Below are 10,671 nucleotides of genomic sequence, written 5' to 3'. Positions count from 1 at the left end.
TAATGCTGCCATCTAGTGGCCAAATGTATTCAGCGTTTGGTTTCGCTGTATGACCCTAACGAGGATTATAATCAGTTCAGAAAACGGATAGATTACATTATTTAGCATCTGAATGCAAAATCTTCATTTTGTCTCGTGCATTGCGTCACGTTAAGGAATCACCTCCAATAACATGTGGAAAGCGTATATGATTATGCCGTGAGGTTACAGTACTAAATTAAATCTTTGTCACGATATTAAGTTATGACAAAATGGCTCTGCAAGCTATTTTAAAAACTGTTAAAATGCCGAGGGCTCAACAATAAACCAACATTGAATGAACATTTACTGCGTTGTCCGGATATACGTCATTATCATGCGACCCGGTTCCTTGCACTTACTGTACCCACGAAGGACGACCAGGGAGAAAATTGTAATGAAGTGAACCGGATAGAGGTTTGTTTTTCATTGATTACCAAATTTCGTTTATGATATTAACTTTGTATATGACGAATGCAATATCAGAGCGTATAAAATATGTCTCATAACCTCGCCAAGTAGCCCCACACAGTACTAGTTTGAATTCTCTGCAGCTTTTAAAGGAGTGATGGCGATGACTTGTTTGAGTCGAGCCCTGAGTTCCCTTTTCATCTCCCCGCCTGCCTTGCTATGCTCTCAGGTCAGCATCTCATATCACAAGGAACAAATGACAACATTGCAAGAGGCTATTGTGCAGTTTTCTTGTGTTCACAGGTCAACTTGAGTGCTTTGGCATGTGTGCCAGTGTTATTACCTGCATCCAGTGCAGCTCCATGCCGGGGATTCCTCACTACAGCCTCTCTGGAGCAGAACAGAACACGGTGGAAGCAGACCGAGAAGTACACAGTTCGACCGATAGGGATGAAAAAGACTGGAGGAAGAGATCACACCGGTATTAAAAATTGGCCATGAATGGTTGTTTGTTTCTATCTGGCCTGTTCAGAGTTTACAATAATGGTAATCGGCACCTGTTTTGGTGCTCCTCAGGTAAAATCAGAGTACATGGCATCGGCGGTGGCCACAAACAAAGGTACCGCATGATTGACTTCCAACGTCTCCGATATGAGGAAGATAAAGGACGGGATCCCTTTGATGAGAAGGTTGTTCAAGTACGATATGACCCGTGCAGGTGAGCACTCTCCGCTTTTCAAAGGGTCAAATTAGTTGATGACTGCCCTCATCCGGTGTGCTGTGGTCTCTCTAGGTCAGCCGACATCGCCCTCGTGGCTGGAGGCAGCCGCAAAAGATGGATTATTGCGACAGAGAACATGCAAGCGGGAGACATCATTAAAACATCGCCTGTCATTGCACGCATGGCAGGTAGGAAAGGAATTGCCGTCATTAACAGTAGTCATACACTCAGAGAGTTCTGATGCAAGGAGGAATTGCTTGTTTTACAGTGTCAGCAAATGAGGGCGATGCCTACCCACTGGGAGCACTTCCTGTCGGCACCCTGGTCAACAATCTGGAGGTACAACCTGGGAGAGGATCACAATATATTCGAGCTGCAGGTAAATGCTTTGCAATGGAAATAATCTGTATTTTCCTCACAATATCAATTCAATATAAAGGGAATATTTGAAGTTATTTAACATCTTTTAAGTGGCCATCCCAATTGAATGTGATGGCTTAAATTAGTGACTTTGTCGTACATCTAATTGTCTTGATCAGGCACAAGTGGTGTTCTGCTTCGTAAAGTCAACGGAACAGCCATCGTTCAGCTTCCGTCAAAACGTCAGGTTCAGGTGAGCTCACGTGGTGTAACATGACAACAAACCCTAAAGGTAATCTGCTAAGAAGTCAATGTCAACACACGCAGGTACTGGAAACATGCATGGTGACGGTGGGACGCGTGTCCAACGTGGACCACAACAAAAGGATCATCGGCAAAGCGGGTCGCAACCGCTGGCTCGGTATCCGCCCGTCAAGCGGTCTGTGGCAGAGGAAGGGAGGCTGGGCCGGACGAAAGATTAAACCGTTGCCACCAATGAAGAGTTATGTCAACCTACCCTCCATCTCAGCGAACTGAATATGATATGCTTGGAATAAAGGAATGCTTGTTTGTACAGAAGATTACAAATTTTATTAAACACAGCTGTTTGTGAGAGCATGGAAAGAAAAAATATATATAAAAATCCCAAACATATTTACAACTATAGTAAAACATGCAGAGTAACCCATATTCGTTTAGTGGTAAATTTAAAAATACTGTCACGTCCTTTAAAATAGGGTTTGTGCAAAGACACTGGGTGGCATCTGAAGCAACAGGACCAATGAGAAGGCAAGGTGTCGTCGTTCTTGTTTTATCACTTAATGCTAGATTTAAGAAGTGTCAAAAGAGCAAAGCCTCTCATTGGTCCTGCCTTGTAAAACACCCCCATGCTACGGTAACATTTAGGGCAAAGCTGGACTTTAGGTCTAATACATCACAACAAACATTTGCCCTTTGATTATTTCAAATCATTTGATAATTACCCCTCACACAATTCAGCCCTGCTTCACAGCCAAAGTTCCATGATACATTATCGAAGGGCCAGTTGGTGTCCCAGCCAAGACAAGATGGTGACCCCTCTTAAAACGCAGGAGACGACCAAATCAGACTGCATAGTCTGCAGGCAGATGGCAGCTACAAAATAAGTGGCAAAAGGGGAAGTAACAGATGTGATGTGTTGAGGACACTCAAAGGAACTTGAAGCAATCAAACATACACTTGAGATAACCAGGAACCAGTCTTATCTCATCTATAGGTAGTGGTTTACATTTGAAAAGAAAAAAAACCCCACCTCAAATCCAAACTGTCCCAATTTGGGTGTCAATAATAAACCACATAAAAGTGCATTACAAAATAAGGGAAATGTTGGAGAGTGTTGTTTTGAACAGAACAACTTCTTGAGCTGTGGAAACATACTGAATTTGGCATTTTGTCAAGAAATAAAGGTAAGCCATTTGTGCTTTCTACTTAGTTGGAAGCAAGTCACAATAATACATTTTATATATATTTATATACAGTACTTAAAAAAAAGAAAAAAGCTTTTCACTCTAGAAAAAGAAACAACACACAAAAGGCAGTTTGTCCATAGGATTCCTGTTAAGAAGATTTCACGTAACAATAGTTAGGGAGTACCATAAAACGTAGGGCACGCCTATTCACACACACGAGCAGGCAGTGATTTGGACATCTGGCAAGACTCCATCGACATTTCATTGTACTGTAATTGCATCACGCCTAGCGGTAATGTCAAAGCGGGTTTTCCAATCGCACCAACAATTATGTGCATCTACAGCCACAGTGTTGCTGTATTAAAATTGATTAGGACATACAAATATTGTGACTGATAACACAATTTGATCACTGCCAACAATCCAGTCATGCTAATACTGATTTCTACCACATTTGCATGTAGGAGTTTCACTTCAAGCAGGCCAAAAGCTTCGTGGGACACAGCAACAAAGTTCATTTTGGCACATCAATGCACATTTGCATTAAACACGACGCCAAAGTGTCATAATCAGCGCGATGTCAGTTCACCCAAAGAGAATAAAAATAAATCAGTCGGGTAAATGACAATTACAAACGTATCAGGGCTTAGAATAATCAATTTTGGCATTTAGCTCATAGGGATTTATTCTTTTTTATCTTATGATACCCTGTTTTTAAATAATTGTGTCAAGTCTTCAGAACTGGGATCACTTGATGAACTTTTGAGTGATAAAAATGTGCGTTAGTCAATAGCTACCTTCCAGAACACCGAAATGAGTTGTCTTTGTTGCTTTAAAGTACACTAAAGCCAAGTCTTCGTTGTAGTTAGAATTTGGGGGGAAAAAAAAAGAAAAGGACGAACTCGAAAAGAGAGGGTTTCTGTCAAGATTCACAGCAATATTCCAATGACTCACACGGCCTCAAAAATGTCACACACGCCACACTGCACATCACCATCGCACTCCATTTTCTAGAAAGTAACAATACATGTAGGATTTCACAGAAATAATAACATGTTAACAAAAAACAAAACAAAGTGCAAACATAGCTGCCATCGTCAAAATGTGGCAAATTGTCAAAGGACCTCCAAGGCGGTAGCACAACCTTTACAAAATAGTACTTGTTCTTTTTTTGTAGTGTGTAAAAAAAACAAAACAAAGAAACAAAACAAACAAACAACAGCCAACAACATCAAAAACTCCAGAAGGACAACATGAAGGGTGTGTCTGTGTGTATTGAACACATGGATGTGAAGTCAGTAAGATTTCCACAGGAAAACTATCACTGCTGTTGGCTTTCCCTCAAATTCTGTGGAGTCTCTGGATGAGACAAGTGCAGCGCAGAAGAGTCTGGCGGTTCCAAGCGGATGGTTGCCGAGGTCACACGGGTTTGGTGTAACCAAAAATTCCCACCGGGAAGTGCTTAACGTGAGTTGGCCACTGGGCAGCGAGTTGGAAAAACTTCACGTCGTTCCACTCCACTCCGTCGATGGTGACTATCACAGATGAAAGAGTAATCAATCAATTAAGAAGGTTGCTGATAATTGGAGGATGATTATGGGGGCGGCTCATCAGTTACCATGGAAATGTAACAGAAAAAATAATTTCTGATTCTCTTATTTTTGTTGCACTTCATGAGAGTAGACTGATTATTGAGAGACGTTTCAGCATTTTGTCTTTCAATGATGGTCAACAGTTTCAGATTAAATATTAACACTTGGGTTTTGTAATTTAAAAAAATACATATATTAAACAGAACCCTTATAGTCAGAATGTGTTGTTGTCTATCACAAACATAAGCACGGCAATATTTGCATGAAAAACACTGAAAAATGCAAAGTAGAGCTTGCATTGTTTTTAACCAATATATGCATACATGTATATATAGTTTAGATTTTGTTACATTTTTGGTTAATAAATTATAAAAAAATTAAATAAGAATATAATTCAATCACGAGACTGTTATTTTATTATTAAAATAAATCATTTTAGAAATGATAGACCATGGTAAAGGGTGTAGTGAATGTATAAACTAGTATCAACACCAGGGGGCAGTGTTACCTCTCAGCATCGTGTGCTGGTGCTTGGCAGTGCAGATCAACCTGCTGATTCCGTCGATCACTTGGCTCTTGGAGTCCAGCTCTTTCTCTTTCGGCTTCTTGCTGAGAAAAATAACTGGAGAGAGGAGCAGAGCATGTCATGTAAAGGTTTTTAACATTTTCAGAGGAGATTGAACCCATGCTGCTTACATGGAAGTCGGACAAGTGAACCACAAGATCATCAATGATACTACGTTTACATTAATTGAGTTGTACTCTTCAGAAAAAAAGCAATTACAATTACAAGGAAAGAAAATGTCCTACAAGGCTAAAATAGAAGAGTTGTCCTACTATCATGAGATTTTTTTTCCAGACAAAATGTGAGGAAAACAATATTACAAGAATAAAGTGTGAATTTTTTGAGGATGAAACAAAAATATAAGAAAAATGAATATTACAAGAATAAAGAGACAATCGAGGACCTTATCACATTACACTATAGTTTGTTTTTTCCAAAAAACAAACAAATCTGAACTGATCATTTTGTTTTATAATCAATTTAGCAGAGGTGACCATCAATAGGCAAAAAAGTTAATTTTATTATTTGATTATAAAATTAACTTTTTATAATCAAATAATATATATCAAATATAATAACTGCCGTGTGAGCAGGAATTTTGTTGTTACCCAACGAGGTTATGGCAGGTCTCAACATGTCTCAGGCTGTTTGCATTTAAAGTTAAAGTTAAGTTAAAGTTTCACATGCATTCAAATTTATTCTCATGATATTCTGATTGTATCCCATCATATATTTACTTTTTTTCCTTTCCCAGTTACCCCATTAGTTCATGTAAGGTTCCCATTTGTGAAATCATCAACATGTTCCGTTTCATCATGCACATCCCCCAGAGCCGCTCAATGTACCTTTCTTGTTCTTCTCCTTGGTGACAACAGTCATTGCCATGCTGGGTGGAGGGGTAATATCCCCCGCGCAGGGCAAGCGACTGACTTGGAGTGAGCGGAAGTTACTCTTCAGCGTGTTTTTCAGTCCCACGTCGCGCTTCTCGCCCTCTTTTTTCTTCTCGGGGCCTTGCCACGTCCAGTAGTCCACCTGCAGGCCCATCACTTCACTGCCAGAACACGGAGAACTGCAAAAGGCAAACACTTTGAGGCACATACTCCAGCTGCTCAAACAATGAGGACAAAATGGAGAGTATTTTGCTCCTGTGTACAGAGTATTATCCGTTCAAGATAATTTTGTGTGCCTTACCCAGCTCCGGAAAGGGCAGTGGACACAGAGGGCGACTGTGGAGGTGTTCCCCCGATCTCCTTCCCATACGGACCGGCCGAAGGGGGGGTGGGGGACGCCAGGATGCTTGTGTTGGCCCCCATTGCATCATCAGAATCCACTGTGAACACGATAAGTCATCTCAAGCAACATCTCCAAAAGATATCAACCCTTTTTCATGGCCTAGATAAGGAATTTGTGAAACGTGAGGATAAGCCGTTCGGAATCGTAATGAATGAATCTCGCCACTTTCAGGCTGTTCAAGGGGTTCTTAGGTCTCAAAAAGGTTTTGTAAATCAAGCAGTCTATCGTTAAGTTAATTGGCTTAGAGTTTGGGTCTCACTTACCTGAGGTTGAGAGGCTTTGCTCCACAATTCCAACTTTAACAACCTGCAAGTGGAAAACAGCGATTCAGTATTAAAATTCATTTATCTAAAATTAATTACATTTTCTTACTTGAATAAATAAGTAAATAAATAAATAGGAAAAAAAAAAAAAAGTCTCACCCCAATAAATGGCACAAATTTCTGACAGGAGTCCTCATCAGGGCTGTGGGGAGACAACAAAGAGGCTGTTAGCATGGCGAGAGACAGGGGGCGCTTGGGGCACGACAACACTCCAAGGTGCAACACTCAATGATCCTGGACGGGAGATGGCACCATGGCCCATCGCAGTAGAAATGGCACATGAATGAGATCATCTTGGGGAGTGTATGAGATGAATGAGAGGACCGCGCCTTACAACCGACGTTTATTGGGAAATTGCTCTTGCAAAACAATGCTCGAAATGACTCTGTGGCTGTGAGCCATGAATTCAACACTACATGCAAAATCACCAGAGTTGAATTTCATTTAGAAGTCACGATAAGAAGCATAAATGTACTGTAGTCTGCCATTGGGAATTTGTGCAAACATCTTTTCAGTAGAACAATCTGGGGCTCTCCAACTCCATGTGTAGGTTGTCAGTCTTACCACCTCACACGTCTTGTTTTGTGGCACGACATCCGTTACCTTAAATACTACACTTCATGGATAAAAGTATTTGGACACGTGGTCATTACACCTATCTAAGATGGTCACCGCTTCGCAGGAACAGTACAACAACTTCCACTTGTCAGGGAGCGGCTGCTTACAAGATTTTGGATGGAGTGTGTCCCAAGACTTGACCCAACAATCAATATGCTTATTAGTGGGCCTTTCATGCTTACTGAAATATGAACCTGCAAACCAATCTTGAAGGATCATTTTGAGGTTGTTAGGCAATCATCACGGCAAGAACACGCAGGACACGGTAGGTCACACAAAACCCAGACAGGACGTGCAGATCGACATCATGGTGAGTATCAAATGGGAAAAGGAGTGTTAAGACACGGCAAACAGCGGTGAGGAGAATACAAGAGGGGGGGCAAAAACCAAAGAGTCAAATTAGATACCTGATGTAAAAATCAAAATACAAACTTCTTTTCCTTGAATGCAAATCAAAGGGGGGGAAGGGGAAGAAGGAATGCAAAAGGCGTTAAACTGTGTATTTGGTTGCCTCTGACTAACAAGGAAGCCACTGACATTTGTATCAACTTGATTGCAAATGAACATGTCTGCTATGAAAGAACAACAAACTTAAGTGACAATTGTTAACACGCATCACAGCAACCCTGAGGTGTGTGTGGTGATTGATGACTCATTCGGTATGTTTGAATGCACGTTGTGTGTTACATTTTAATCCACAATCCCTGGCGGCAACTTTAGGGACACCTGCGCAATGTGCCTGCACCAAAACGTCCGCCATTACAAAGAAGATAATGCTTTCGTTTCGAGCGCCACTGTCTCCCTACAGTGGGTATTAAAAAAGACAACCCTATTAAAACGCCAATTCTTGAGGGGGATACAAAAAAAAAAAAAAAAGAATAATTTTGCCATGAACTTGATTTCACTCCAGCGTTGATGAAAAGAGAAGAAAACCAGTTAGAGAGCCTGCAAGGGGAGGCAAGAGTAATATTTACAAAGCTGCAGGAATTTCTGTCAAGTATGTCCTCCATTTGATTTCGCGTATTCTTTATATAGGGCGGAAGGAATGAATAAAGAAAAATGTCAGAAAATAAAACTAGTGGGGCTAAATTTAGCAAAAACATACGTACATGACGTCTCAGCAAAAAAATGGGAGATTGTTTTATGGTTTATAGCCATTGTATTCCTTTGTTCAGACAAATCGCTTAAAATGTTCATTTTTCGTTATTTTTCAAATTTCAACTCAGCTTGAAGCAAACATGAGTGGCCTAACACATGAGCTAGCGACATTTCAGATCTTGGTGCACTCGTACTGTTTTACGGTTTGATGAAACCACGGTTTGTGGCCATAACATGTTTTTTGAAGGAGACTTTATGGATCAAAAGTACTAGTAGTATCGATACTTGGTATCTGTATCGGTGACTTCTCAAAAAAAAAAAGAAACTTGTAATGGTATCGATCATAAAAAAAAGTACCGTAATTTTCGGACTATAAGTCGCACCGGAGTATAAGTCGCACCAGCCATAAAATGCCCAAAAAAGTGAAAAAAAACCATATATATGTATATAAGTCGCTCCTGAGTATAAGTCGCCCCCCCACCCAAACTATGAAAAAAAACCGCGACTTATAGTCCGAAAATTACGGTAGTATCAAACATCCCAAACATTAGATTACGTTGATTGAAAAGCTAAATGATTGCTAATTCCAGTTCCACAATTGGTCAACTCAATGAGAGGATTAAAGAGGACCACCATAATAAATTTGGAAATCACCCAGACAGACATAAAGACATACATGCATATCCACAAACACACACTTGACGTGAAAATGCTTTTTGCGTCATATTTCTAGAGGTGACTTTACCTCTTCTGTTTGTAGGTGAGCATGGCTTCAGAGATGGGAAACTGGTGGGACACATTAGCACCGGCCAGATACTGAACAACCCGCCCTGCGACGTCAATGTTATCTGCATGTGGAGCAAATAAAACAAGTGGTAAACAACAGGATGTGGACAAATCATTGAATAGAATCACACCGGAGCGCTTGAAAGCAATCCTTACTAATTGGGATTCGAAATACCGGCTCTAGGTGGCTAAGAGTAATTCAAAAAAGAGACTAGAAGAAAACTGAAGTAAAAAAAAATCCCGCCAAACATATGCTCTCATGATGATGTAGTAAAGCAAGACATTTGCTTTCAATTTAATAAGCCTCCTAATTCAACATTTGGGGTTAAATGTTGAGCCTGTTAATCTTCTTACGCAGCTCCAGCAGGGTGGAGCAGTGATGCCGTGAAGCAGAAACATCCCGTCCACCGAAGCACATTGCGGCTATCTTTTGCAAATGGAAAACATCATCTTTCCATTCATCAGCCCCTGACCCATGCTGTGGCCCCACTTATTCCCTTTTTCAAGTTGACCAAATATCTGACCCGCCTCTATGCTTTTGTGGCCAGATAGCGGAGGTGTATGTCATCGCTGACCACGCGTGTCGGCATGAATTGCGTCCTACCTGAAGCGGGCCGTTCCGTCCTGCAGAACAGCTCCCTCCATGCTGTGTCCATAAAGATACTGTTGAACTTGCTGTCAAACGAGGCCACGTACTTGGCCAAGGGATGAGAGCCTGTGCAAAAGCAAATGTCAGACTACAGCATAGGGCTCAAGAAACAAATGGATTTGAATGGTTATTACCAATAGGGATGACCAGGAAACGTATGTAACTGAGCCAGTCAGGGGTCTTGTTGGCCAGCTGCTCCACAAAGAACCTCAGGATGGTGCTCAGGTAACTTTGGTCACCTGCAACTGCCACTTTCATTGTGGGCGGAGTCTGTGCATTGCAATTACAACTACAAGGGATAAGAGAAAAATTTAATTAGGACAATTATTTTCACCATTCACCATGGATTAAAAAAAAAAAAAAAAAAAGAACCTGCCATGCCTGGTGTTGGTCAAAGTTTAGAATACAGCAGAAGGCAATTTAATGAACTGGTAATTTAAAATAATTTACATTTTTAGAAAGATCCCCTCGTGATTAGGAGACACATGCAAACTTCATTTTGGCAGTTGTGTAAAATAAAATAAAAATTAAATTAATTATTTAAATTATATCTATTTTGCAACCCAAATTTAGGTGTTCTTGTACCGTAATTTTCGGACTATAAGTCGCGGTTTTTTTTCATAGTTTGGGTGGGGGGGCGACTTATACTCAGGAGCGACTTATATACATATATATGGTTTTTTTTCACTTTTTTGGGCATTTTATGGCTGGTGCGACTTATACTCCGGTGCGACTTATAGTCCGAAAATTACGGTACTCAGTCTATGTTGACAGCAATGTGGCGCTTGA

At 40.7% G+C, this 10,671-nt stretch overlaps 2 protein-coding genes across 7 annotated transcripts in view; one reads left to right on the top strand and one right to left on the bottom strand.

Annotated features, from left to right (window-relative positions):
* Positions 1-326: 326 nt before the first annotated feature.
* mrpl2 (mitochondrial ribosomal protein L2) lies at positions 327-2,089 on the top strand. Of its 4 annotated transcripts, none has more exons than XM_037271175.1 (8): positions 327-435; positions 573-658; positions 733-910; positions 1,006-1,147; positions 1,223-1,338; positions 1,419-1,529; positions 1,690-1,763; positions 1,838-2,089. In XM_037271175.1, the coding sequence occupies exons 2-8, from the start codon at positions 587-589 to the stop codon at positions 2,045-2,047; spliced, it is 903 nt and encodes a 300-aa protein (XP_037127070.1). In that variant the 5' UTR covers positions 327-435; positions 573-586; the 3' UTR covers positions 2,048-2,089. The 4 variants fall into 4 exon arrangements, with proteins under 4 accessions (XP_037127070.1, XP_037127073.1, XP_037127072.1 ...); XM_037271178.1 differs by having other exon boundaries at positions 356-435; positions 585-658; XM_037271177.1 differs by having other exon boundaries at positions 386-435; positions 541-658.
* Positions 2,090-2,540: 451 nt separating this feature from the next.
* The window catches only part of LOC119134483 (phosphofurin acidic cluster sorting protein 2-like), a 32,868-nt gene continuing 24,737 nt past the window's right edge, over positions 2,541-10,671 (bottom strand). For 2 of the 3 annotated variants that reach the window (XM_037271172.1, XM_037271174.1), the window contains exons 16-25: positions 10,017-10,171; positions 9,838-9,948; positions 9,193-9,295; positions 7,757-7,789; positions 6,831-6,873; positions 6,672-6,714; positions 6,307-6,445; positions 5,961-6,184; positions 5,059-5,172; positions 2,541-4,493 (exon numbers count right to left, since the gene is read on the bottom strand). In XM_037271172.1, coding sequence (XP_037127067.1) covers positions 4,378-4,493; positions 5,059-5,172; positions 5,961-6,184; positions 6,307-6,445; positions 6,672-6,714; positions 6,831-6,873; positions 7,757-7,789; positions 9,193-9,295; positions 9,838-9,948; positions 10,017-10,171 — 1,081 coding nt within the window. In that variant the 3' untranslated portion in view covers positions 2,541-4,377. The remainder of the gene's footprint in view (positions 4,494-5,058; positions 5,173-5,960; positions 6,185-6,306; positions 6,446-6,671; positions 6,715-6,830; positions 6,874-7,756; positions 7,790-9,192; positions 9,296-9,837; positions 9,949-10,016; positions 10,172-10,671) is intronic. The other variant, XM_037271173.1, reaches the window with a different exon arrangement.

The sequence above is a fragment of the Syngnathus acus genome, chromosome 15, assembly GCF_901709675.1.
Source record: "Syngnathus acus chromosome 15, fSynAcu1.2, whole genome shotgun sequence".
NCBI classification, from domain to species: Eukaryota; Metazoa; Chordata; class Actinopteri; order Syngnathiformes; family Syngnathidae; genus Syngnathus; species Syngnathus acus.
The sequence above is the reverse complement of the archived record's forward strand: the minus strand, read 5'-3'. Positions and strand labels throughout refer to the sequence as shown.

Excerpts from the sequence above, each read along its gene's own strand:
- mrpl2 (XM_037271175.1), top strand. The coding sequence starts at position 587 with ATGGCGATGACTTGTTTGAGTCGAGCCCTGAGTTCCCTTTTCATCTCC. Across the intron at positions 1,148-1,222 it reads GTACGATATGACCCGTGCAG|GTCAGCCGACATCGCCCTCG; the intron begins GTGAGCACTCTC and ends TGGTCTCTCTAG. Across the intron at positions 1,339-1,418 it reads TGTCATTGCACGCATGGCAG|TGTCAGCAAATGAGGGCGAT; the intron begins GTAGGAAAGGAA and ends CTTGTTTTACAG.